The 26,568-nt window shown below is 34.2% G+C and overlaps 1 protein-coding gene across 6 annotated transcripts in view; it reads left to right on the forward strand.

The window, feature by feature from the left end:
- The window catches only part of GULP1 (GULP PTB domain containing engulfment adaptor 1), a 266,643-nt gene that overhangs the window by 227,635 nt on the left and 12,440 nt on the right, over positions 1-26,568 (forward strand). For 4 of the 6 annotated variants that reach the window (XM_058549394.1, XM_058549396.1, XM_058549397.1 and 1 more), the window contains 3 exons: positions 14,253-14,369; positions 14,566-14,646; positions 15,045-15,137. In XM_058549394.1, the coding sequence (XP_058405377.1) occupies positions 14,253-14,369; positions 14,566-14,646; positions 15,045-15,137 (291 nt within the window). The remainder of the gene's footprint in view (positions 1-14,252; positions 14,370-14,565; positions 14,647-15,044; positions 15,138-26,568) is intronic. The other 2 variants (XM_058549398.1, XM_058549399.1) reach the window with 1 other exon arrangement.

Consider the following 26,568-nt stretch of genomic DNA (forward strand, 5'->3'; position numbering starts at 1 on the left):
TACAGTACTTGTATGCTGAAGACTATGAATCACTGATAAACAAAATGAATAGAGATATAAATAAATGGAGAGACATACCATGTTCACGGATTGGAAGGCTCAATCTAGTATATACGTCAGTTTTCTCCAAATTAATTGTGTTAAACATGTTTAACACAATTCCTGTCAAAATCTTAGCAAGATTTTTTTGTAGATGTAGACATATATGTATGTAGATACATAGAATATTTCGATATAATATTCTAAAATTTACATGGTATGTCAAAGGACTAGAATTGCTAAAACAGTTTTGAAAAAGAACAATAAAGGGGAAGAAATCAGTCTACCCCATTTCAAGACTTATTATATACCTACATCAATCAAGACTGTCGTTTTGGTGAAAGGATAGATAAATAAGTCAATGGAACAGAATAGAGAACACAGAATTCAACCCACACAGATATGCCCCACTGATTTTTGATGAAGTTACAAAAGCAATGCCATAGGGGAAAGATGGCCTTTTCAACAGGCGGTGCTGGTGAAATTGGACCTCTATAGACCAAAAAAAAAATGCACTTTGACCTACACCTCACATTTAAACAAAAATTAACTGAAAATGCGTCATGGACTTAAACGTAAAATGTATAACTATAAAACATTTAGAAAAAAACAGAAGGAGAATCTTCAGGATATAGGGGTGGGCAAAGAGGTTTTTGACTTGATGGCCAAAGCAGGATCCATAGTGGAAAAAATGATAAATCGAACTTAATCAAAAATAAAGATTTTCTCCATGAAAGGCCTTGTGAAGGAGGTGAGAAGACTACTTAAGACTGGGAGAAATTATTTGCAAACACTTATCAAACAAAGGTCTAATATCTACAGTATATCAAGAACTTTCAAAACTCAGCAGTATAAAAACTATCAATCAAATTAGAAAATGGGCAAAAGATATGAAGGAACATTTCATTGAAGAAGAGTCAAATGCAAATAAGCATGTGAAAAGATGGTAGCTTTGGTATCCATTAGGGAAATGCAAATTAAAATCAAAATGAGGTATCACTACATGACCCTCAGAAAGGCTGCGATACAGGCATAGCTCATTTTATTGTGTGTCACTGTATTGTGCTTTTTATAAATTGAAAGTTTGTAGCAACCCTGCATCAAGCAAGTCTATCAGCACCATTTTTCCAACAGCATTTGCTCACTTCTTGTCTCTGTGTCACATTTTGGTAATACTTGTAATATTTCAAACTTGTTCATTGTTATTATATTGTGTGGGTGATCTGTGATCAATGATCTTTGATGTTATTATTGTAATTGTTTTGTGGTTCCACAAACTGCCCCTATAGGACAGCACACTTAATCAATGTATGTATTCTGACTGCTCCACTGGCTGGTCATCCCCGGTCTCTCTCCCTCTCCTCGGGCCTCCCTATTCCCTGAGACCCAACAATATTGAAATTAGGCCAATTAATAACCCTACAATGGCCTCTAAGTGTTCAAGTGAAAGGAAGAATTACACATCTCTCATTTTAAATCAAAAACTAGAAATGATTAAGCTTAGTGAGGAAGGCATGTCGAAAGCCAAGATAGGCTGAAAGCTAGGCCTCTTGCACCAAATAGTTAGACAAGTTGTGACTGCAAAGGAAAAGTTCTTGAAGGAAATTAAAAGTCCTTCTCCAGTGAACACACAAATGATAAGAAAATGAAACAGCCTTATTGCTGTTATAGAGAAAGTTTTAGTGGTCTGGAGAAGATCAAACCAGCCACAACATTACTTAAGTCAACGCCTAATCCAGAGCAAGGCCCTAACTCTCTTCAATTGTTTGAAGGCTGAGAGAGGTGAGGAAGCTGCAGAAGAAAAGTTTGAAGCTGGCAGAGGTTGGTTCATGAGGTTCAAGGAAAGAAGCCGTCTCCATAGCATAAAAGTGCAAGGGGAAGCAGCAAGTGCTGATGCAGAAGCTGCAGCAGGTTATCAGAAGATCTAGCTCAGATAACTAATGAAGGTGGCTACACTAAACAGTAGATTTCCAATATAGACGAAACAGCCTTATATTGGAAGAAGACGCCATCTAGGACTTTCATAGCTGGAGAGGAGAATCCAATGCCTGGCTTCAAAGCTTCAAAGCACAGGCTGACTCCCTCGTTAGGGGCTAATACAGCTGGTGACTTTAAGTTGAAGCCAGTTCTCATTTACCATTCTGAAAATCCTAGGGCCCTTAAGAATTATGCTAAATCTACTCTGCCTGTGCTCTAGAAATGGAACAACAAATCCTGGATGACAGCACATCTGTTTACAAGATGGTTTACTGAATATTTTAAGCCCACTGTTCAGATATACTGCTCAGAAAAAAAAGATTCCTTTCAAAATATTACTGCTCATTGATAGTGCACCTGGTCAGCCAAGAGCTCTGATGGAGATGTACAACAAGAGTAATGTTGTTTTCCTGCCTGCTAACAGAACATCCATTCTGTAGCCCATGGATCAAGACTAATTTCAACTTTCAAGTCTTATTATTTAAGAAATACATTTTGTAAGGCTGTAGCTGCCATGGAGTGGTTCCTCTGATGGATCTGGCAAAGTAAATTGAAAACCTTCTGGAAAGGATTTGCCATTCTAGATGCCATTAAGAACATTCGTGATTAATGGGAAAAGGTCAAAATATCAATATTAACAGGAATTTGGAAGAAGTTGATTCCAACTCTCATGGATGACTTTGAGAGGTTCAGAACTTCAGTGGACAAGTAACTGCAGAAGTGGTGGAAATAGCTAGAGAACTAGAATTAGAAGTGAAGCCTGAAGATGTGAATTGTTGCAATCTCACAATAAAATTTTAACAGATGAGGAGTTGCTTTTTATGGGTGAGCAAAGAAAGTCGTTGTTTGAGATGGGAACTGCTCCTGGTGAAGAGCCTGTGAAGGTTGTTGAAATGACAACAAAGGCTTTAGAATATTACATAAAGTTAAGTGATAAAGCGTTGGCAGGGTTTGAGACGATTGACTTTAATTTTGAAAGCAGTTCTGCTGTGGATAAAATGCTATCAAACAGCATCACATGCTACAGAGAAATTGTTCGTGAAAGAGTCAATCGATGTGGCAAACTTCATTGTTGTCTCATTTTAAGAAATTGCCACAACCCCCCCAGCCTTCAGCGACCACCACCCTCATCAGTCAGCAGCCATCAACATCAAGGCAAGACCCTCCACCAGCAAAAAGAGTACAACTTGCTGAAGGCTCAGATGATGGTTAGCATTTTTTAGCAAAAAATTATTTTTTAATTAAGGTATGTACATCATTTTTTTAGACAATGCTATTTGCACACTAAATAGACCACAGTGTAGTGTAAACATAACTTTTATATGCACTGGAAAACCAAAAGATTCTGTGACTGTATTTACTGTGACATTCACTTTATTGCAGTGGTCTGGAACGAAACTTGCAATATCTCTGAGGTATGCCTGTAAAAAATACTGACAATGCCAAATGCTGGTGAGGATGTGGAAAAATGGATTACTTGTACATAAGTAATGGGGATATAAAATGGTCCAACCACTCAGGAAAACAGTTTGTCAGTTTCATAAATAAAATTAAATATGCAACTATCGTATGACCCATTTGGGCAGTTATCTCAGCGAAATTAAAACTTATGTTCACACAACAACCTACACATGAATGTTTATAGCAGCTTATTCGTGATAGCCCAAAACTACAAATACCCCAGATAGTGGGTGAATGATTAAACAATCTCCGGTACATCCAAACCATGGAATACTACTCAGCAATGAAAAGGAATGAACTATTAGTACTTGCTACAGTCTCAATGACTCTTCAGGTAATTATGGAGTGAAAAAGTCAATCCCAAAAGCTTATATATTGTATGATTCCATTTCTGTAACATTCTTGAAAAGACAAAATTATAGAAATGGAAAACAGATTAGTATTTTCCAGGGGTTAAGGAAAGGAGAGGGTAGACGGGAAGAGAGTGTGCTATAAAACAGCAAGATGAGGGATTCTTGTGGGGATAGAATTATTCTGTATCTTGACTATAGTAATATCAATACTAATCGGTTATGATTTATACTATAGTTTTTCAATATGTTACCATTTGGAGAAAGTGGTTAAAGGGTACATAGGATCTCTCTGTATTATTTCTTACAACTGCGTACAAATCTAAAATTATCTCCAAATAAAAATTTTACTTTAACAAAACACTGGGAAATAAGTTATGGCCTATTTGGATCAACTCTTTCATCTTATTTTAAGTAAATTCAGGCCAGAGAGATTTAGTACCTTTCCCAGAGTCACAAAGTAAGTAATGACAGAATCAGAACTACAATCCAAAACCCTAGATTCTCATTTTCACATTTTTCCCATCATATTATTTATCTCACATTACTGTGACCTCCCCAGAGTTCCTCTGCTCTACTGGGGCCGTCATCATATTCATTCGTTGTACGTTGTATTTGATATATTCAACATTTCTGTGGACTTCTAAGAGCTTGCTTGAAATCTAAATGAAGGCCTATCCTACTATGCCTCAAATCTGGAACTCACTTTATTAGTATCATCATGTTGTATTATTAAGATTCAACATTTATACAACTTCTACAGTCATCTCATTAAGTTTAAAAAATAAAATTAGGGAGCCAGCCCCATGGCATAGTGGTTAAGTTTGGCGTGTTCCACCTCGGCCCCCCAGGTTTGCGGGTTCAGATCCCAGGTGCAGACCTACACTACTTGTCAGTCATGCTGTGGCAGTGACCCACATATAAAGGAGAGGAAGATTGGCACAGATGCTAGCTTAGGGCTAATCTTCTTCAGCAAAAAAAAAAAAGAGGAAGATTGGCAACAGACGTTAGCTCAGGGCTTATCTTCCTCAACAACAGCAGCAACAAAACAAAAATAAAATAAAATTAGAATATGGATATTCATTATGATGTGATTGATTTCGTTTCTTTAATATAAGGCAAATATAGTCATTGTCAACTTTTTAACTATCATTTTGATATTTTTTATTTTTTCACAATTCTTTTTCCAAATGTTAATAAGTATAGTTTACTCTCTGGATGATGCTCTTGATAAAATTGAAATAATAGCCCCAATAAGCAGATGAAACCTTCATCCTACCCACGTGTTTTTTTTTAATTAAGTAAAGTGAAATATAAAATAATACAATGTTTAAAATCCTCTTTCTTATTTGTTAACTAATAGTTAAGTAGGTTTCATGTGTCAAAAGAATCATATATTGTTAGTACTAGAAGGAATCACTGCATCTAGTCATTTTACAAGGTGTGTTTATTTGTAAGCTATTTATTATATACTGTTATAGTTATATTTTATGTTTGCCTTGTAATAATTTTTTGAAACAAACTTTTTTTGAATTTAAAAAATATTCTTGCTCTTTATATTTCATTACATGATCAGGGAAAAAAATGAATCTTCTTAGCTTAGTCATCCAATGTAATATAATTAGTTGGTAATCAGGATCTGAAAGCTTATTGCTGCTGTATGTTTCTACCCACTACTAGTTTTCATCTCTCCACTTCATGAAATACTAAAATTTGTATATCAAATTCCCGAGTTAAACTCCAAGGTCAGCTCCGGTGGCCTAGTGGTTAAGTTCCGCGTGCTCCACTTCGGTGGCCCAGGTTTGGTTCCTGGGCGTGGACCTACACCACTTGCCTGTCAGTGGCCATGCTGAGGTGGCGGCTCATAAAGAAAAAGAGGAAGATTGGCAACAGATGTTAGCTCAGGGTGAATCTTCCTCAGCAAAAAAAAAAGAAAACAAAACTCCAATGAATTGGCCTATTCTGACAAAAAGCAGAAATGACCAGTTGTAAACCAGAAAAATGATTTTAGTAGATTAAATTGTTTGAGATTCTTTTAAATGTGATTATTACAAGTCATATCTTTTAAGCTAGGTACTCAAATTTTGTACAATTAGTAGGAAGGTTTGGACCAATATCCTATATTGACTGTCTCATAATACTGGTCAAGTAGGAAAACACAGTTCTTACTGTCTTCCTTTTCACTTTTAAAGTTATTTTTATCAAGAAGTATGGAGTTTCTTGGGCCAGCCCCGGTCACCTATTGGTTAAGTTTGGTGCACTCCACTTCGGAGGCGCGGGTTCAGATCCTGGGTGTGGACCTACACCACTCCTCTGTGGCCATGCTGTGGCAGGTCACATACAAAAAGAGAAAGATTGGCAGTGGATGTTAGCTCAGGGTGAATCTTCCTCAGCAAAAAAAGAAAAAAAAAAGTATGGAGTTTCTTAAAGTGTAATTTACTGACTATAGAGCCTACCTCATCAAACTCTGTAGTAGTGGGTAATGGAACATTATTTGTTTTTACAGATAAAATTTTATGGAACTATGAAGGATTTTTCCAAGTAAGAAGTTGCTATAATTGTTTAGAGAATCTCTATGTTTTTAAAATTATGAAATATTAAAGAGTTTTATGTGCCTCATAAAACTATTTTTTAAAAAAATTTAGATGGACAGCACACTTTGCTATATGGACTGTTGAAGTAAATGACGAGTTAGTTAGAAGGTTCCAATTTATTTGTTTGGATTTGGAGTCTTTTTCTGCTTTCTCAAATTGTATATAACCGAAACGTTTTTGTTTCAAACAGCCACTGAAACCATTAGAGTATGTCATTTCTGTCATAGACTTGTGAATATAATTTTAGATGAATTTTAGTTGTTTATATTACATAGTGTTTATTGACAATAAATAATTATTTCCTGATATAGAACACTGTGTTTCTTGTGTAGAGAACCAACGTGGCATAAGGGTGAGGGCATGGACTTGAACATTAGCAAGGCAAGAAACTCAAATTCCTATTCTGTCATTCATAAGCTATTTCAATGGGCAAATTATTTAAGGTTTCTGAATATTTGACTCCTCATCTATAAGTTGAGAATAGCATACAGTTTACAAAATTGTTGTGAATATTCAATCGAGACTATATATGTAAAGTCTCTTATATATGTAGGAAGACAACACATTACATTTTAACATTATCATTTAAAGTTAATATTAATATTTAAAGTTATTGGTAAAATGAATATAGCTGATATAACTGAATTGAATATATAATGAGGAGTTTTAGACTTACAAATTGCTCTCATAATAAATTAGTATTAGTATTATTATACCCTTATAGCATAAGAAAACATATACATATATGTAAATATATGCAAAACCATAACATATGTCTGGAATGATACACAAATTATAGTCATTACCTACATAGAAGATAGAGGGGGCCAGGATTAAGGTTAAAAGTTAGGGGCTGGCCCCGTGGCTCAGCGGTTAAGTGCGCATGCTCCACTACTGGCGGCCTGGGTTCAGATCCCAGGCGCGCATCGACCCACCGCTTGTCGGGCCACACTGAGGCAGCGTCCCACATGCAGCAACTAGCAAGATGTGCAGCTATAACATGCAGCTATCTACTGGGGCTTTGGGGAGAAAAAGGGGAAAAAAAAAGAGGAAGATTGGCATGGATGTTAGCTCAGGGCCGATCTTCCTCAAAAAAAAAAAAACGGTTAAAAGTTAAAGGAAACTTCAAATTTATCTGTAATGCTAAAAGATTTTACTGCTGGTTTATAAATATAATCAGGGAATTAAAGGAAAAATAAGGTAGTAATAAGTAAACATGAAAATTTCATCATAGAAATAGCAAATATAAAAAAAATCTAAATGATTAGGTAGAACAACAGAAGAGAAAAAAAATAGATAGGCTTAACCTCAGATTTGGGATGGCAGAAAGAATAGTCAGTTAACTGGAAAGTAGAAGAGAGAAATTATCCAATCAAATGAACAGAGAAAATAAATAATAATAATGAGTAACAGAGCTATAATTACCTTTGGGACAATATAGAGTGTTCTAACACATATGAAACTAAAATCACATGAAGACAAGTGAGAGAAAGTAAGGCAGAAAAAAATACTGGCTGAAGAATTCCCAAATGTGATAATTATCAACTTACTGATTAGGGAAATTGGCAAACTTCAAGCTGAATAAATATAAAAAAAACTACCTGTAGTTATATCACAGACTGTCTTTGAAAGAGTTAGAGAGATAGAAAGAGAGAGGGAATGAATGAGGAAATGAATGGATCTTGAAAGCAGCCAGAAAGTTTTTAAAAAGACACATTCTATCATTACATACAGATAAAAAAAGTAATATGAATGGCAGCTGACTTTTCATCAGTATCGATGGAGGCCAAAGGAGAATATAACAATATCTTTTTTTTTTTTTTCCTCCCCAATGCCCTAGTATATACTTGTATATTCTAGTTGTAAGTCCTTCTGGTTCTTCTGTGTGAGCCGCTGCCACAGCACAGCAACTGACAGACAGGTGGTGTGGTCCTGCACCCGGGAACTGAACCCAGGCCACTGAAGCAGAACATGCCACACTTTACCCACTAGGCCATCAGGGCTGGCTCAAATATAAGAATGTCTTTAACATGCATCAAGCAAAAAAGTGTCATAACAGAATTTTACGTCTATTGAAGGCATCATTCAAAATTTAAGTCAAAATAAAACATTTTGAGATAAATGAAACTGGAGTGATTTATCACTAGCAGAACTGCACTGCAAGGTATGCTAAAGGAAGTTCTCTAGCCTGAAGGGAAATGACACCAAAAGGAAACTCAAATGTGCAGAAAGGAAAAAGATGAAAAAGCGTCACTGGAAATGGTAAAACTGTGGCTAAATGTAAGATTGTCTTTTATGTCCCTCCATTCTATAAAACAGAACAGTTTAAAGCAAAAATTATAGCATTGCATCATGATGTTAACAAATGACAATAATAGCATAAACGATGTATACTATTGGACTTAATGAACTTATACTATTTCAAGATTATTATTTATGTGAAATGATATCATATTAACTCTGAGTAGACTGCTAAGTTAAGGATGCATATAGTAATCAGTAGAGCAGTCACTAAAAAGTAATGCAAAGGTGTATAGCTAAAAGCCTAGACAGAAAATAAAATGGAATACTATTTTTTTTTAATGAAACTAAAAGGAGGCAGGAAAAGAAGAACAGAAACATAAAAACAGAGGGACCAAATAGAAAATAAAGAACAAGGTAAATGTAAATACGCTAAAGACACCAATCAAAGACTGAGACTATCAAACAGGATTTTAAAAATGCCCAACTGTTTGCTTTCTAGAAGACACACACTTCAAAGATAAATACAGGTGAAAAATAGAAGAATGAAAAAATATATGCCACACAAATAATAAGTGTAAGAAAGCTGATGTGGCTATATTGATATCAAAAAAGTGACTTCCAGGCAAGGAATATTACCAGACACTAAGAGAGACAGCCCATGATTAAAGGGCCAACGTGTGTTCGTTTAATAACGTTACTTTTTTAAGAAATGAAACAGAATATCTAATAGTTATAGATTTTAATGCCATTCTCAGCAATTGACAGAGCAAGGAGAAAAAAATCAGTAAAGTTATGAAAAATTAGAAAAATATTATCCACCACTTTGATCTAATTGACATGTATCAAACACTATCCCAAACAACAACAGAATACACTTTCTTTTTGAATGCGCTGTAATGTTTACAAAGATGCGCAACATACTGGACCATATTGCATGACTCAATAAATTTCAGAATTGAAAATACCATAGAGTATGTTATCTGACCAAAAATGGTCAAAATATTTGAAATCAAAACACCCTTTAGATAACAATAGCTCAAAGAAAAGTCACAAGGGGAATTAGATTATTTTTTGAACCGAATAGAAGTAAAACACAACACATCAAAATTGGTAGAAGACATTTAAAGCCAGTGGTTGGAGGGATTTTTTTAGCTTTAAATATTTCTATGAGAAAAAAGGATTAAAAGTAATCATTGTGGTCTTGACCTTAAGAAGTTAGAATAAGAACAAATTAAAAACAAAGTGAAGGCAAAAATAAATAATAATAAAGAATCAAAATCAATGACATGAAAACAGACAATAAACAAAATTAACAAAGCCAAAAGTTGGTTCTTCAGTAAGGATGATAAAATTAACAATTCTCTAAAAAGACAAATCAAGGACAAAAATGAGAGAAAACACAAATTATCAATACCAGAGACAAAAGAGTGGATACAAGTACAGATCCTAAAGTCTTTCAAAGGATACAAGGAGAAATACTACATAACTATTATGCCAGTAAATTTGGCAAATAAGGTGAAATTGATGAATATCTTGAAAAACTCAGTTTACTGAAACTGAAGAAAAGAAATAACAAATCTGAATACACATTAATTAAACATTTTTTAAAAATCTCCTTGACAAGTAAAATACCAGGCCCAGATGGTTTCACTGGTAAGTTCTATTAAAAAATCATCTTAATAGATGCAGGAAAAGCACTAGACAAAATTCAACCCAACTGATGATAAAACTCACAATATCCCGGGAATAGAAGGGGTTTCTTATTCCAATAAGGACTTTAAAAATCCTGCAAGTGACATCAAAATTAATAGTGACTTATTGAATGCTTTTCTCTAAGATTGGGAAAAAGGCAAGGATGTTTATTCTCACTCCTCTATTTAACCTGGTGTTATATGTCTTAGCTGGTGTATAGTCAGGAAAAGAAACAAAAGTTACAAAGATTGGAAAGAAAGAAGTAAAACTATCTTTTTCACAGATATTGTATGAATTTTTAGAAAGAATATCCTGCGGAATCTACAAATAACGGCTAGAATTATGAAGCTAATTTAGCAATGTCACGGGATACAATGTCAATGTACAAAAATTGTGTTTCTGTCTACCAGAAAAAAGAGATAAAAATCTATTTACTATAGGATCAAGAAACATGAAATACTTAGGATTTTTTTAAGATATGCTGAAACTACAAAATATTACAGAAAGTAAAGAAGACAAAATAATGGGAGAGAAATACCATATTAATAGATTGGAAGCCTCAATTTAGTTAAGTGGTCAATTTCACCAAATTGATCTGTAAATTCAAGACAGTTCTTGTCAAAATCAGAATGGGATTTTTAGTAGAAATTGAAAAGTTGCTTTTAATATGGTAATACAAAACGGCCTAGAATTAAAAAAATTAATCTTGAAAGAAAAGACCAAAGTTGGGGGACACATACTATCTAATTTCACAATGTGCCTTAAAGAAATTGTTATCAAAATTGTGTGGTATTGATGTAATAATAGACAAATAAATTAATGAACTACATTGTAGAGGCCAATAATATCCAAATGTGATAAGACAATTCAATGGATAAAAAAAGTCTTTTTGACAAATGGTATTGAAACAACTAAATATACTAAATAATAATAATTAAAAATTAACCCTTACTTAAGCTACATAAAAATAATTTTAGATGGATCATAGACATAAAAGTAGAAGATTTTATGGTCTGCTATAAAATTTTCATTAAACATGGGAGAATCTCTTTATGAAATTTAAGTAAACAGTGATTTCTTAGAAATGACCCCAAAAGCACTAAATATAACAGAAAAAAATGATAGATGGAACTTAATAAAAAAATTTTCTGTTAATCTATAAACAGCATTAATAAAGTAAAATGGCAAGTTACATATATCTGAAAAAGGATTTGTATCCCGAGTATATAAAGAACTAAATATCAATAATAGACAAAAAACCTAATAAAAATGGGCAGGAGACTGTGTTGTACAGGGAGTTCATTAATGAGAATATAAGAAAGGCCAAAGATCACATGAAACTGGGCTAATATAATTATTCAACAGAGAAACTTAAATTACAAACACATTAAGATAGCATTATTCATTTAGTAAAATGACTAAATTAAAAACACTGTCAATATCTGATGTTGGTGAGAATGTGGAGCATCTAGAACTCTCTTACTACAGTGTTAAACATAGACGTATCCTATGATTTAGCAATTCCATTCTAGATATTTACCCAGAGATATAAAAATATATGTCCACAAAAAAATTTTACAAGAATGTTTGTAGCAGCTTTACTTATAATAACTAAGAACTAAAAACACCACAGATGTCCCTCTAGGCAAATGGATAAATCGATTGTGATATATGCGTTAGATGGAATACTAGTCAGTAATAAAATGAACGCTACATACGACATCTGAGAAACTCAAAAGGAAGCCAGACACAAAAAATATATACTGTATGGCCTGTTTTTATGGATACAAGGACAGGCAAAACTGATCTATGATAATAGAAATTAGAGCAATGGTTGCCCATAAGAGATGTGATTTGACTAGAAGTAGGCATAAGAGCTTTCTGGGTGATAGAAATACTCTATATTTTTAACAATATGGTGTTATATAGGTATAGACGCTTATCAAAACACATCTGATTGTACAGTTATGATCTGTGCATTTTATTGTATATAAATTTTATCCTCTTCTCCAAAAAAGTGTGAGGCTTATAGAGTTAGATATTCTGTATTTGAACTCCAGGTTCTCCACCCGATAACTATGAGACCTTAGGCGAGTTATGTAACCTCACAGAATTGCATTTTATGTATTGCGGGGATAGTAATAATCTCAACCTCACAGAGTCATTGTGAGAATCAAGTGAATGTATGCAGAGTATTTGCCAGAGAGCTACATGCTGTCTTAATGAAAAGACGTCTTATCGTAAAAGATATATCTTATCACAAAAAAAGAATATGGTTTTTAAAAAGTTATTATTGTAAACTAATTAATAATGAAATCAAATGTTATTAATGATGAATCAACAATCTTACCATTTAAATGACTCTTTATAGTGTACATCTAGGGTATTTGAGGATACCATATTTTCTTAGTAAGAGAACACAATGAACCCACCATTAAAAAGGTAAAAAAAAATAACCATAATTTTTAAAAAATGTATTTTTATTATAAAAGAAATACAAACATGTTGCCCAAAGTTTTGAAATTAGAAACAAAAAAAAATATCACTCATAATCCTACTACCTATTATAACCACTTTTACTATGTTTTAATATTACACATAATCTCAACATCTAACACAACCAAATTTTTTTCCATACATATTTTTTTGTTAGTTTGGATCATTGAGCACACATAATGTGGTATCAGGCATTTTCATTTATTTAGTATTCCTTAATGTAACTGACTTTCTTTTCTTTTTCCTACTCTTTTTGTAAGACAGATAGTCCTCCTATATAACTCAGTGCATATATTTTGCAATTTTTTAGTTAACTCTATAAATATTTTTTATGGTTAAAAGCCCTGCTTAAAAAAAGTAGTGAACTGCAAAAAATGACAATGTTTCAAATAAATAATCTAAGTCTTATTAATAGAGCATATTTTCAGTTTAGGTTGATCATAGCATATCACCAAGTTGTAGAATTTGCAGTAGATTAGTTAAAACATGGCATTTTCGAGATTTAATATTACCAGTTTTTATGTCATCTGGAGGTCTTATTATTAAATATGGCATCTTTGTGATGCATTAAATCAATTAATGCCTTTACCAAACTCCTTTCTATGTTAATTAAGGACATTGTGTTTACGCTGTGTAAGACTGTGATATCAGTCGAGTTGTGAATGGAGAAGGAGTGAGCCGGTGGATTTAGGATATTTGTGGCAGTTTCTAGTTGATAGAACAGAGATTATGAATCGTTTATGAGACCAAATTCAGATGACAGATATATTTTATTCAATCGGCACTGTGTTTTACAAAAATAGTTTATATTCACTTAAAATTGGGAGCTTTCATATAAAATTTCAGATCTCACATTTTAGAAATCTGACTACTCTGGGTTGGAATTGCTCATTTCTACAAGCCAATGATGAACCGGAACCGATGGCAGTTGTTCCATTTAAAGAGGGCGTGCCTCGAGTTTTCCACAGACACCACCCAGCCAGTCATTCAAGTTACCCGCCAGGTTAAACAATTCTCCTTACTAGGAAGAGGAAATAAGTAGCAAAGCAACAAGAGAAAGTGCGATTGGCACTATACTTTCATTTAACAGGCACTAAATATTTGAGGAAGGGAGACAAACAAACCAGGAAAACAATACTGTGATAAAAGAGATGAAAAGCTGGATAGAACTCTGGCTTCCAACTTCAACAGCTATTCATTTAACTGCCATTTTTTTTTACACTGTTTGTGGGTAAACATTGAATTATTGTGTGAGCATAGACTACTTGGCTGATTTACTGCATTTCTACCCCCAGCTGTTGCCCTATTGAAGTACCTCCTGTGAATGTTTTCCTGATTCAAGGAATAGTCTGACATATTATTATTAAAATGCAAATCTTTTTTTTTAATTTTTACAAAGGCTGAAGAGATAACTTTAACAATTGGCCAAGCATTTGACCTGGCATACAGGAAATTTCTAGAATCTGGAGGAAAAGATGTTGAAACAAGAAAACAGATCGCAGGATTACAGAAAAGAGTGAGTAAACTAAGCTTGTTGTTTCACATTTATGTGATGTAAGTACAGGGAAACTTGCATATCATCAAACAAATTTAGAAGGCCTGCCATTCAATTTCCCCCACACTGATTGGAACTGCTTTCACTGTGTTCCTATAATTTTTCATTCCTGATCCCCTGCACAGTTTTTAACCATTTTATATTGAATTCCCACAAGAACTTAGTGTTCTCATGTGACTTTGCTTCACTTCCTGATGCTTCTCATGGGGATCAGAGCAGCAGAAGCAGCAGATGCTGGGTAAGTGGTTTCCCATGCAGATCAGATTCCTTTGTAATTAAATTACACCCTTTCTCCACTCTCTTCAAAATCATCATAAGCAAGTTTCACTGTCTTGTGGTTATACTCCAAGATTATGGGTACAGATTGCACAGAGCAGAAAGAAAACATGGAGATGAGGTATTAGGAACATGAAATTTGCACATACGTAAAAACTTAAATTTAATAATATATCTTTCCAATGACATAGAATTCTCTGCTTCCCAAGCTTTATCAAAAAATTTTCCCCCCTGTACACAAAAGAGTACATTAAAATTGTAAATGACATGAAAGCCTATTCATTAATGTAGCCAATATAATAGCCAATATTTTCCAAGAATGAATTTCTGAAGGTTATTCAATAATCATTTGCTTTTTAGATTCAAGACTTAGAAACAGAAAATATGGAACTTAAAAACAAAGTACAAGATTTGGAAAGCCAGTTAAGAATAACCCAAGTATCAACATCTCCAGTAAGTATATAGAATATGCGTGTGTTTTTTTTTAGAAACAAGTTTTGATGGTGATAAAACATCTCTGGATCATCAGCTCTGCAATATTTCAAATAATACTCTGGGATCAGTAATTTAAAACTAAACATGGATAGAGATGAAAGGTGCTAAATAAGATTAATTAAAAAATTAAAATTACCTAGATCGCTTAGACCAGAGTTGTTTTTCCATGTTGCTCTTTTCACTTGTGTTTTCTAGAATAATTTAGCCCTCAATTTGGTGGCTTATTCTTCCTTTCATTCGTAGTGATTACTATTTACTGAGGTTAGATTTAATGACCTATGCCAATCTACCCCTGGAGTACTGAACTTTCTTTTAGAAACTGGACTGTTAACAGCACTGAATTTGGTTTCTTATATTGCATAGCAAGAGTTCCCACTGGGAGTGACAGAATTGTATTTCAGGCACTGAAGTGAGTGATAGTCTCTGCAGGCAATACTCAAGTATTTATAGTTAAATTGGAACTGCTTTCACTTTTTTGGTTCATCATAGATTTGAAATCCTTTTCCTAATACCATGTGTAATGCCATTATTTCGTGATTTTGGCTAAGGGAATTTTTTGGAGGGAAATGGAATTTAAAACAATTGGTATTTTTTTTTAGGCAAAATATATTTCGGAGGGTTTTTTTTGCTTTTTGAATGATCCGTACTACTGATGTTCTCCATTGAAGTGTAGATTTTATTTTGCATTTTAAAAATATTTAATGTACAACTTACTGGCATGATACTATGAACTGAAATACAATTATGGCATTTGTTAGTTTGAAAAAGAATTTTTGTTGCAAATTTTCAATTGCAAGTCCATTTTGGTTCACTCTCTAGGTTAACTCAATGAAAACTCTTTAGCATGTATATATTTTGCTATCTAGTACTAGAATATTTTGCCAGTTCATCACCATGAAGAATCCTTTTATAAGAAGTTGCATTTAGAGTTTCAAATTTGGTGTGCCCTGGAAATGGGTCAAAAAAGTTTCTTTCCTCTAAATTCACACTGAAGCTATTGGTTGCCATTTGTTGTGACAGTGGGGCTGCTATGGCCAAGATGAAAGAGGTTAGGGGTGATGCTTCTATGTTCCTATGTACCTTTGTTATGCACAATGAGGTGCTGGAGCATCTTTTTCAGGTTCTGGCTTTATTATAATGTTCCTTCTTGTTTTTTCTTTTCACTACCATCACTATTTGCTTCTCATTGAGATTATGATTATTTCTTGCCTCTCGTATCCTAAGGAACAAAGCAGCAACTCAAACTCCTTCTTCAACCTTTAATCCCCAAATGCAGCAACACCCTTTTGTGTCTTGTTGAAAGTCTTATTATAAGCCATCCTATGAAACAAACTAGGAGTATAAAGATAAATGAAGGGAAAGATACTTTTTCAAGCAGTCTTAATAAGTCTTCAAGCAGTAGTTATTCCTGAAATGTATTGCATGTGAAAAGTAGCTTTACTTCAGTCTTTGCATTTACAAAGGAGTAAAGTAAGATCCATCACCATTTTGGATGCAAACCCAAAGCTTGTTCATTGTGCACCCTCTGTTTCTAGAAGGCGAACTAAAGATGTCACTTGAGGGGCAAGGTGAATTTAGGAAGAACAAAGAGGTTTGGGGCATGTTGATAAGACAGGCCCTTCTTGTATCTCCTGAAAGCAGACACTGCCCTGGACTAGCACTAGGGCGACTGAGAAGAAGGTGGGTCGTGGTTGGGAGTTCTGCAGGTGAACTGGTGATCTCACCTGGTTACCAGTCAGCTTCAGAAATGGCAAGGGGCAGGAGGAATGAAGAGATGAGCTTCAGTTTCCTTGACCCTCTGGTGAGATAGCCATCACAAGCAGTGAGCGTGACAGATGGTATGTAAGTGAAACACAGTCTGTCTGTGACTATATTCATTTATTCAGCAGTTCTCCTTGGTAGAGTCAGTTATATAAAAAACAATAAAATTATTCAAATAGCCAGTTATTAAAATGGATTAGCTCTCCTGAAGTTGTCATTTAATAATTATTATAGGCATTGTGTTCATCTCAGTATTAAATGTGTCTCAATAGAATGCTTCAAAGACTATAACTCAAAGGTTGAATAAAAACAAAGAAATCATTTTCTCTAAACCACTCTTTTGCACTTAATACACATGTGTAGAAAATTTATTGCATCATTGATCATTATGCAGATAACTCAAATTATAACTTGGCAATCCACTTATATTCTTTTGTTACAGTAATATCTTTGTATTTTTTCTTTATTTTAACTTTTAAAAATTACTTGTCTCATTACTTTTCGGCTCCTAAAGTCTTATTATATGATTTTTGAAATTGCTGATATACTGGAGGATGTACCTCTTCTTTAAGACAAAAAATAGAAATTATTTGGTTCTTAAAAGAAATTGAACTCAACATTTTAAAATTGCTAAAAGATATCTGATTAACTCAAATGGTTTTGAAAATATTGTCATAGGTATTTATTAACATGTTTTAAAAATTTTTCTGAAGAGAATACGCACAAATATTGTTGCCTTTCACTTTCAATTTTAGTTATGTAGTTGTGAAATAAATTAATATAACACTACAGGCATCTATATTTTTTTCACATCTGTTAAAATGAGCTCCCAGTTTTCTGATATTAAAAATAAACTAAAATTAATAAAATTAAATTACCTAGGGTTATTTATTAAGTATGAAATGTTACCGTGCTTATAAATATCCACGCTGTTGAAGGTTTGTTAATGATTCCAACTGTTGAAATTGTATTTGAAAAACAATGAAAATTGTAAATAATTAAATATAAATTCAAAATATAGGTACTGCTTGTTTAATAGCTTGCAATGGGTCTGCAGTAAAGCAAATTTCTGTTAAGTTAGAAATGTTTTACACCTGTTCTTATGAAATTTGAGCATGAGTTTTATAGGACACACAGCCAGGACACCAAGCCCCTCACAGAGTGCCACCATATCTATTCAAGTTAACGCACAGTAAATGCCAATTGGCTTTTAACTCTGGAAACGAGTCTCAGTAGGTTTTGTTTGTTTTGCTCTCAGAGGACAGAAGGATAGAATGCTCCCTAATTGCTAAAGTTCTCAGCAGTTTGTTTCAAGGATTAGAGGCAGCAATTAACACATTAATTGAAGAAGCATGGAAGTGAATTATGAATCTCATTATGCACATTGAAATTACAGTGTAGGTGGGTTTGGAATATACAATTAATTTGGCATCAGATTCTCCATGACCTTTAAGTGTGTTATGGAGAGAGGAACCCCCAAGACAGACGACTTCACAAATGACCAGCCCAAGACAGACCTTAATCCTATTAGGAGCCAAATTTTCCTAAGTCACACAAAGGTAACTCTTTTGCCACATAAAATACTCCAATTCAGGAGTGATTCTCTATAAATGATTTAATACTATAATTTGGTTCATAACAATATACACAGAAACACAATAATTTTCTGAACTATCAGGATTTGCTAGTCAAACACAATATAGTCACATCAAGCAATTACTAGTCAAAGTAAAATAAATGACTGTCTCTAATCTTAGCTTTAAAATAGTCTCCTTGAGAAGAAGGAGAAGAGAACAAAAGTAAGACTGGAATTTCGGGGGTTTTGTGGCATTAAAAGTAATGTAGAAAATGAAAATAATGTAAATTACTGGAATAGATTAGAATCTTCTTATCAGTGTGTGATGAAATAGCAGATAAACTCAGTTATGGGAAACACCAGAAAAATAAGAAAAAACATTTTTAGTAAAATTTGATTTGATAACTAAAAGATGACAAGCCATCTTCCCCAGCAAGAGGTCCAAAGTTAAAGTTGAATTTGTGTAACACAGGACAATAGTTCAAAGGAACCAGATCCACTAATAAGAAATTACAGTCTTACTTAGTGATGTTGATCTTTTTATTCTATATTAAATCATAGATTAAAAATGTGAGGCCCTGTCGAGCAGAATGTCCCAGATGGAAAGCCTTTATACTTTAAGGAGTCACCGTGTAAGTGAGAACACTGATGCATTTCTCTGCTCTCCTCAGAGGCACCCTAAGGAAAGGTTGCTATTTCCTAGGTGGTGGACTGCCAACCACTTGTGTGTTACATACGTCATTGTGAATTGGTCATACAGATTTATTTTGAAGATGTATACTAAGTAATTTTAGGTTCAACCTTTTAATGAAAATCTTTAAAAATTCTAAAAAGTCCTTTCATGGTTTCATTATGTAGATTTTAGTTTTGTTTTTATTTTTCCTAGTTCCGCTAAGTCATCACTGGTATTTTGAATGATAACAAGTTAGTCAATGCGAAGGGCTGAAAACAGTATCCAGACCTTTGTGGCTGGAGCATAGTGATCAAGAGCCAAAATAGTTGGAGATGACATTGGAAAGACAGCCAGGGTCTAGATTTTATAGGTCCTTATATGCCATGGTAAAGGTTTTGTAATTTTTTTTAAATTACAAATAAAATAATGAGAAGTTACTCAAAGGTTTTAAACAGGGGATTTGGGGACCGTCTGGCTGCTGTATGTACCATGGGCTATAAAGAGGCCAAAGTGAGGTGCCAAAAATTAGCTAGGAGGCTATGTCAATAATCGAGGAGTGGGGGAAGGGTAAATTAGTCTAGAATTATGTCAGTTGAGATGATGAGCATAGCTTGATTCTTGACAAATTTGGAAGTATAGCTTGCAGGATGTACTGATGGATCGGTTGGGGGCTGTAGAATAAAAGAGGGATCAGGATTATCCCTTAGAGTTTTATCCTGAGCATCTGGGTGGCAGTGCCATTTTCCGAAATAGACATGACTTGGGGGAGGTGAATAATAAAGAATCAGTAGTATTTCACTTTTGCTCATGTTACTTCTGCCTACTGGGCCGCCAACTGGAGATGTTTATTAGACGGTTGGATATACCAATCTGGAATTCAAGGAGGAGGTCACAATATAGTACTTGAATGAAAAAAGTTTGCTCTTTTTCTGTCATCATTTGGACTATTGTTTATTGTTTTATTTAATACGTCCAATATAAATTTGCCCAGTGTAAGGTTATAGAGAAGTTTAGTTCTAGTTAAGGAAAACAAAATAAGAGACTTTTTTTTTTTTTGCTCAGTATTAAAAATAGAAGACGTTCCTAACTATGAAAAAGGTATATCTTTAATATATATCCCAAACTCTTTTTCACATAAAACCAGTCCTCACATGTATGATGAATGAAGGACTTCTCTTATTTTTCATTTTCTCGTGTATAAATTGACATGCTATTTTTTAAGTTGTTCTTAACAAGCAGAATGCTTACATGTCTCCTAAACACCCCTGGAATGGTTCAATCATGGGTTCCTTTTCTGGCAAATGAATTAGACTTTGATAATACCCATACTACATACCTCTGTATCACACTGAAATTGTGGAAATCTCTTCATTGGTTTTAGAAATTGGGTCCTTATTTTATACAGTCATTTAGATAGACTGAGAAATTTCCGTTGCTTGACTGTGCTATTTGCCTTTTGCTCTGTTCTAGTGGTTTGGCAATAGATTAGAGGTTGGGTTTTCCACCATTTGGTACTAATTATCTAGGAACAATCTGATTTCCATTTATTACATTCACATGGTCATGCTGCCTGTATTTATATCAGAAAAAAGGGTTTATTCTGCCCTCCTAGCCTCATGAATGCCTCTAGAAGATTGTTCCATTATAAGATGTGGGCACAGCAAGTTAAATCAAATTGTTCCTCTTGATTCTTGTGTCTGGATGCTTACATTTTATTTTTCTGGCTATAGAAGCTTTTAACCAAATCAGACTATTGCCAGGAAGTTAAATGAATAAAATTGTAGTCCTAAGAAACACTGGACTTTCTATTGCTAAGTTAAATAAATGTCTGCCTTTCAATTAAACCAAGTGTTACTGGGTAAAAATTCTACCTTTACATAATCAACTGTGTGGCTACTGATTAGCCTTGATAGGACAATTATAACCTAAAATGTGTATTTCATTGTGGGTAAACAAAACTGCCTATTTATCTTCCTCTAGTGTTTCTCAACTACTATTGAAGTGAAGATGGGTAAGAGCAGATTGTGAAAACTCTCAATTACACAGCAAGCCAAATGTGAATCTTTAAACAAAGACAACAATTTTAAACATGAACACTGATTCAAGAACATTTGTTGCCCACAAAAAATGATTACTGGTCCACAACTTCACTTTCATAATTGTTACTTGCACAAAAGATGATTCTAAAGAAGTAAACCTGTCTAATGGGAAGAAAAATACATTTCATTCCAGTTCTGATCATGAGTACCTGATCAAGTCATTTAATCTCTCCTTGTTCCAGTTTTCCTCTTTGGGATATGTAGACAATCATATCCATTTAACTTGCAAGATTCTTATAAGAACATATAAGATAATAGGTATTACAACTAAGAGACTGATATAACCAAACTGTGGATCTAGAAATCAAAAAATACATTCCTCGTGCTATAAATTCTAAATTCTAGAAGTTGTTAGTTTTAAAGCTTATTTAAAAAGTGATGTTGAAAATGTGCCACAGTAGTGAACTTTAAAAGTATGAATCCAGGAGTCTGGCCCAGTGGCGTAGTGGTTAGGTGTATGTGCTTCACTTCAGCGGCCCGGGGTTTGCAGGTTCAGATCCTGGGCGAGGACCTACACACCACTTGTCAAGCCATGCTATGGTGGCTTCCCACATACAAAATGGAGGAAGATTGGCAAAGATGTTAGCTCAAGAACAATCTTCCTCAAGCAAAAAGAGGAAGATTGGCAACAGATGTTAGCTCAAGGCCAATCTTTCTCACCACAAAAAAAAAAAGAAAAAAAAGTATGAACCAGCATAGCAATATAAAAGGATTTGCTAGAACATTTTACATGACCATTATATTTCCCCATCTTTAGTGTATTAATAACCTACTCGTTTTTTTAACTAGAAAAATTTAATTTAGGAATCTATATTTAAAATATAAATTTAACAAATTTACTTTTTAAATTTAATTCTAAGTAGAATTTTGAATCTCTACTATTTTAATAATTGTGATAAATCATATTTTAATCTTAAAGTTGTTTGTCGTACATTTTAAAAGGGTCTTTGAAGATTTATATTGCTAAAAAAAGCATAAAATAAAATTTCCATATCATTCTAGTATTTCTTTAGATGTTACCACAGAACTGTTTAATCTTTAATACAGTTCTTTTGTTGTTGTTTAAATGTATTTAGCATTTACTGATAGGATTCAAATCCTTTTATGACATTTCATCATTGTCGTCATATTTAGGCAAAGCTCAAGGTTGAAATATTCACCGTAGCCTAAATGCACCAAGCCACTACTTACTGAAAGAGCGAGCTACAAAACAACAATGTACCTCAAATATGGCTACCCATTATTAATATGTCTTAATTACCTAACAACTTCTGCATAATTAACACGTAATTGTTAAGCACAGACTTTCTCATTCCCCTTAGTATAATAATTCAGATTCTGTGCACCTTCCTCTCTACCAAAGCACTTGGAATTATGAGCATAAACTGTGGTGTCATGAACTTCTGTAGGAAGTCCAAAAATTTTGGTTTCTAGCCATCTGTCAAAATACTGAAAGAAGGTCTAGGCCCAAAATAAAAATATCAAACTGTTTCCATCTAAAATAGGTATTTAATTTCTTAAAAAAATAAATATTCTCAACCAGTTAAAAATGGCAGCTTAAAAAATGACTAGTTCCTGATCCCTTAAATTTAGAGACACCACTCAAAATATTTATCTTGTACCAAAAATGTCACTGTCTGCCATTTAGATTCTATATTCTCATGTTCTTACTCTTTTTTGGTAAGCCCTAATAGTTTGGTGCAGAATCAGACACTAGTGAAGTATATGCAAATATTTAAATATCCTGGGCTCACATATAATTCTTATAAGGAATCAGATGTAACATCAAATTCCTTAACTTGAGTCATTTCTAAGTTAGGAGTCACAGCTCAAATGTCAGCAGAGGCCAGGCTGTGACATCAGTTTGTGAAATGGGCATGTGGTGGTAGCGAGTAATTGGAGAGTGTACACCACCTTAAAACGCACAGCTAATACTCAATACCAGTCAGTGATTTTCATGCAAGTTTGTGGGCCTGCTTTCCAGCTTTTCTAACTTCTCAAGAAAAGCTCTGGATTTTAATGTGCAATCTCTTAATACTTTCCTGCAAGCAACTGAATCAATATTTAAAAAGACCTGTGTGACCCAAACAAAAAATGCCAGTTGATCAAATCTAGATTACTGATGACTCAAAGGAAACCTGTAATTGAGAGTGTTAGAGTCTTAGACTTTAGATGCCAAAACCATTGATAGATATCCCTGCTTTACCATTTTCAAAGTGAAAATACCTCTTAATTGGGGCATTTAAATACTTGAGTATTTTCCTAATATATACGTTCTTCATTTGTATAAGGATACCTTCTAAAAGGAAGTAGAATGCAAAATTTTAACACCATGTTAAACCCTAGAACACTTTTAAGTTAGGTTGTTTTGGCCTTCAGTTTGTTTTGAGGTATCTGGGAAAGATTTTTTGGCCAATACAAGTCATAAAATAATATAGAGTACTCTCATTTATGTTGTAAGCCAGATGATATGAAAGACAACTTCCACTTAATATCTTATTATGTTTTATTCAGGACAGACGTCCTTATCAATTTACAGTTTAAGTTAAAAAATTGTTGTAGTATAAATTAAACAATAAATATTCGTAGACAGTTTATTATCTATCTAGTACTCTAATATCCAGTACTGTTATATAGAGTATTTTAGAAATAAAAATTTTATCGATAAGGAACTTACAGATTGTCACCTATAATTAAGTAAAAGATGGTCACCAATCACAAAATTATACAGTAAACTATGTAGACCATAAAATAGATTTGAAAATTATATACATACATGCATACATGTATACATATCTATAGATAGGTAGGTAGGTAGGTAGATAGATCCATCGATCACTATGGAGATCAATAGGGAAAGCTATAATTATATAACTGTATATGCATATTAATAGAGTGATAAATCATGTAACTCAGACCATCAGAGATTTGCTTCCACACTGAACCCTTCCCTCAACTTAAGTCTGTCGTATTATACTGCCTTGTTTTCCCCTCTGCTTCCAGAAATGTATGAAGAGATGATTCCTACCTTAAAGACTTCCTTCAAACTTGTTGGTTCTCTTAACTATAATTTTGGTTACAACCTCTCACTATGAGGTTTATCAAAAGCCAGATTTATGTTGGCTGCCTCAAAGTCCTACTAGTGTTGAAAAAAATCTCTGAAGTGTGAGTTGTAGTTGAGAAGTCCAACTCCAGGCCAAATCCTGTCAGGCCCTATCACAGGCAATCACAAAGGCTTTACCAGGCAAGCCTCGGGGTAGGGGGAGGCTGCCCTCCCCACACCAGATTTAGTGCACAGTATGGAGGATTTGTAGTCAAGCACCCCCAGGCCCACCATGCTCTTCCGCATATCTGCATTCTCACCCCAGGTGCCTATATTCAGAGGTTTCCTTATTGGAGGCCCTTGGCCAAGGCCTCTCATAAGTGCGTCTGTCAGACTATCTTATGGGGACCTTGATACTTTTCTCCAATATGACTCAGTATTGAGTATTTTTCTTCTCCTAGACCATTCCTTCCTTCTGCTCTCCCTCACCCCCCCCCCCAAAAAAAAAGCCAGCCAGAACCTTTGGTTCAGGGCTCCCTCAGTGGAGAGGCAATGCTCGGCTTTTGCGCTGATACTCTGAGCTTTGCCCAGTGCCGTGCCCTGGGGTTTTAAAAATGGGGCACTGGTGGAGCCAGCACCTTCTTTCTGGCCTCTTGCTTGTACTATCACAGTAAATGAATAAAAGCTTAATTATTGCTTTCATTTTGGCTTGTTGTTTTAATTGACTGCTCTGACTTCTGGCAGCTCAGCTCTCTCCTGCTCAGCTCTTGACAGTAGCTCTCCATGATGTAATGGAAATAGCTGCTGAAAGTCATCCAAAGACTGATGTTCAGACCCAGTACAGTGTACTACTTGTTCATTATCTTATTATTTATTATCTCTCTGATTTATTTGAGACGCTTGATGACTCTCTCTGCCCATCTCCCAAAAGTCTTACCATTTGGAACTTACTACCTATAGAAAGGGCATGATGATCGGAGTCAGATTGTTTTGAATTTTGGCTCTGCTTCTTACCTCCTATAGGAATAAGTCACAAAGTATCTACGGGCCTTAATTCCCATATCTTAGGACATAACATTGCTAATATTAATACTTCAAAAGAATGTTTTGAGGATTAAATCTAAAATGTATATTGTAACCTTTTTGGAAAATTCTAGAAATGCTCAACTTTTTACTAGTCTTTACTCCTGCTTCAATGACTATTTTTTTCTTATTACTATCCTTCCTTTTCCTATCTCATTACGCAGAGGCTCTCTCAGAAATAAATCTTTAGGCTTTCCCCATTTTCTTTTCCACTCTCTTCCTCTCAAAGCAATATTTTATTTAATTATCCAAAAATGTAATATTTCAGTGAAAAATAGTCAAATTAAACAATCCAGGATCTAAGGACTATTGCAATAGGAAAATCTACTCAACTGTTTGTTTTAATTTTAGTAAAGTTATTTTGAAATTGCTTATCATTTATACACTATAACATTCAACAAATAAATTTTCATATATACTTTTTCCTTTTTCCTCCATGTCTCCTTTCTTCTCCTTAGTATATTTCTCTGTCATTCCTTTACAGCTGCTGCACAAAATGTCTGATCATGAGCAACACGGGTTTCAGAGATGCTCATCCTCTTTCTGGCGTAGTAGTGACGATTCATCTCCCTGTCTAAATATTTCTTCCATTACTGTCACTCCTGTCAACTCGCCTGATTCCAGACTATCATTGGGACTGTTAGTACCACCACCTTCTAAATGTGGCCTTCCCAAGCCAATCAGTGAGAGCAGCATCCCAAGACCTCATGTAATTTGCTAAACAGAATTTTTTTTTATTATCCTACTTATTTTTTTTTTAATTCTGCCAAAATGTGCCATTTATATAGTAATGAAAAAATCAGGTATGTCTTGAATCAATATGTTGTGATCTGGGGACTTTGTGTGTCATTTTTGCTTCCTTTGCTTACCTGATATCAGAGTTTCAAGTAGGGAGTAGTGATGGTATAAAAATCCACAGAAAGATGAAATAGGACAGGTACTTCCAAAATCCATCAGATACGGCAATTGGGAAATTCGGTCATCAGTGATATTGGTAAAAGCAGTTTCAGTAGAGTTCAGCAAAAAGAGCAAAGTCTAGACTGATGTGAGTTGAGGATTGAATGAAGGAAAATGTAGAGCAGGAAATGTAGTACCTCTTTCAAGGATCTTAGCTTTGAAGGGAAGAGAATGAGAGGTGAGAGTCTAGAGGAGTA

Source organism: Diceros bicornis, chromosome 10 (assembly GCF_020826845.1).
Source record: "Diceros bicornis minor isolate mBicDic1 chromosome 10, mDicBic1.mat.cur, whole genome shotgun sequence".
Classification (NCBI taxonomy): Eukaryota; Metazoa; Chordata; class Mammalia; order Perissodactyla; family Rhinocerotidae; genus Diceros; species Diceros bicornis.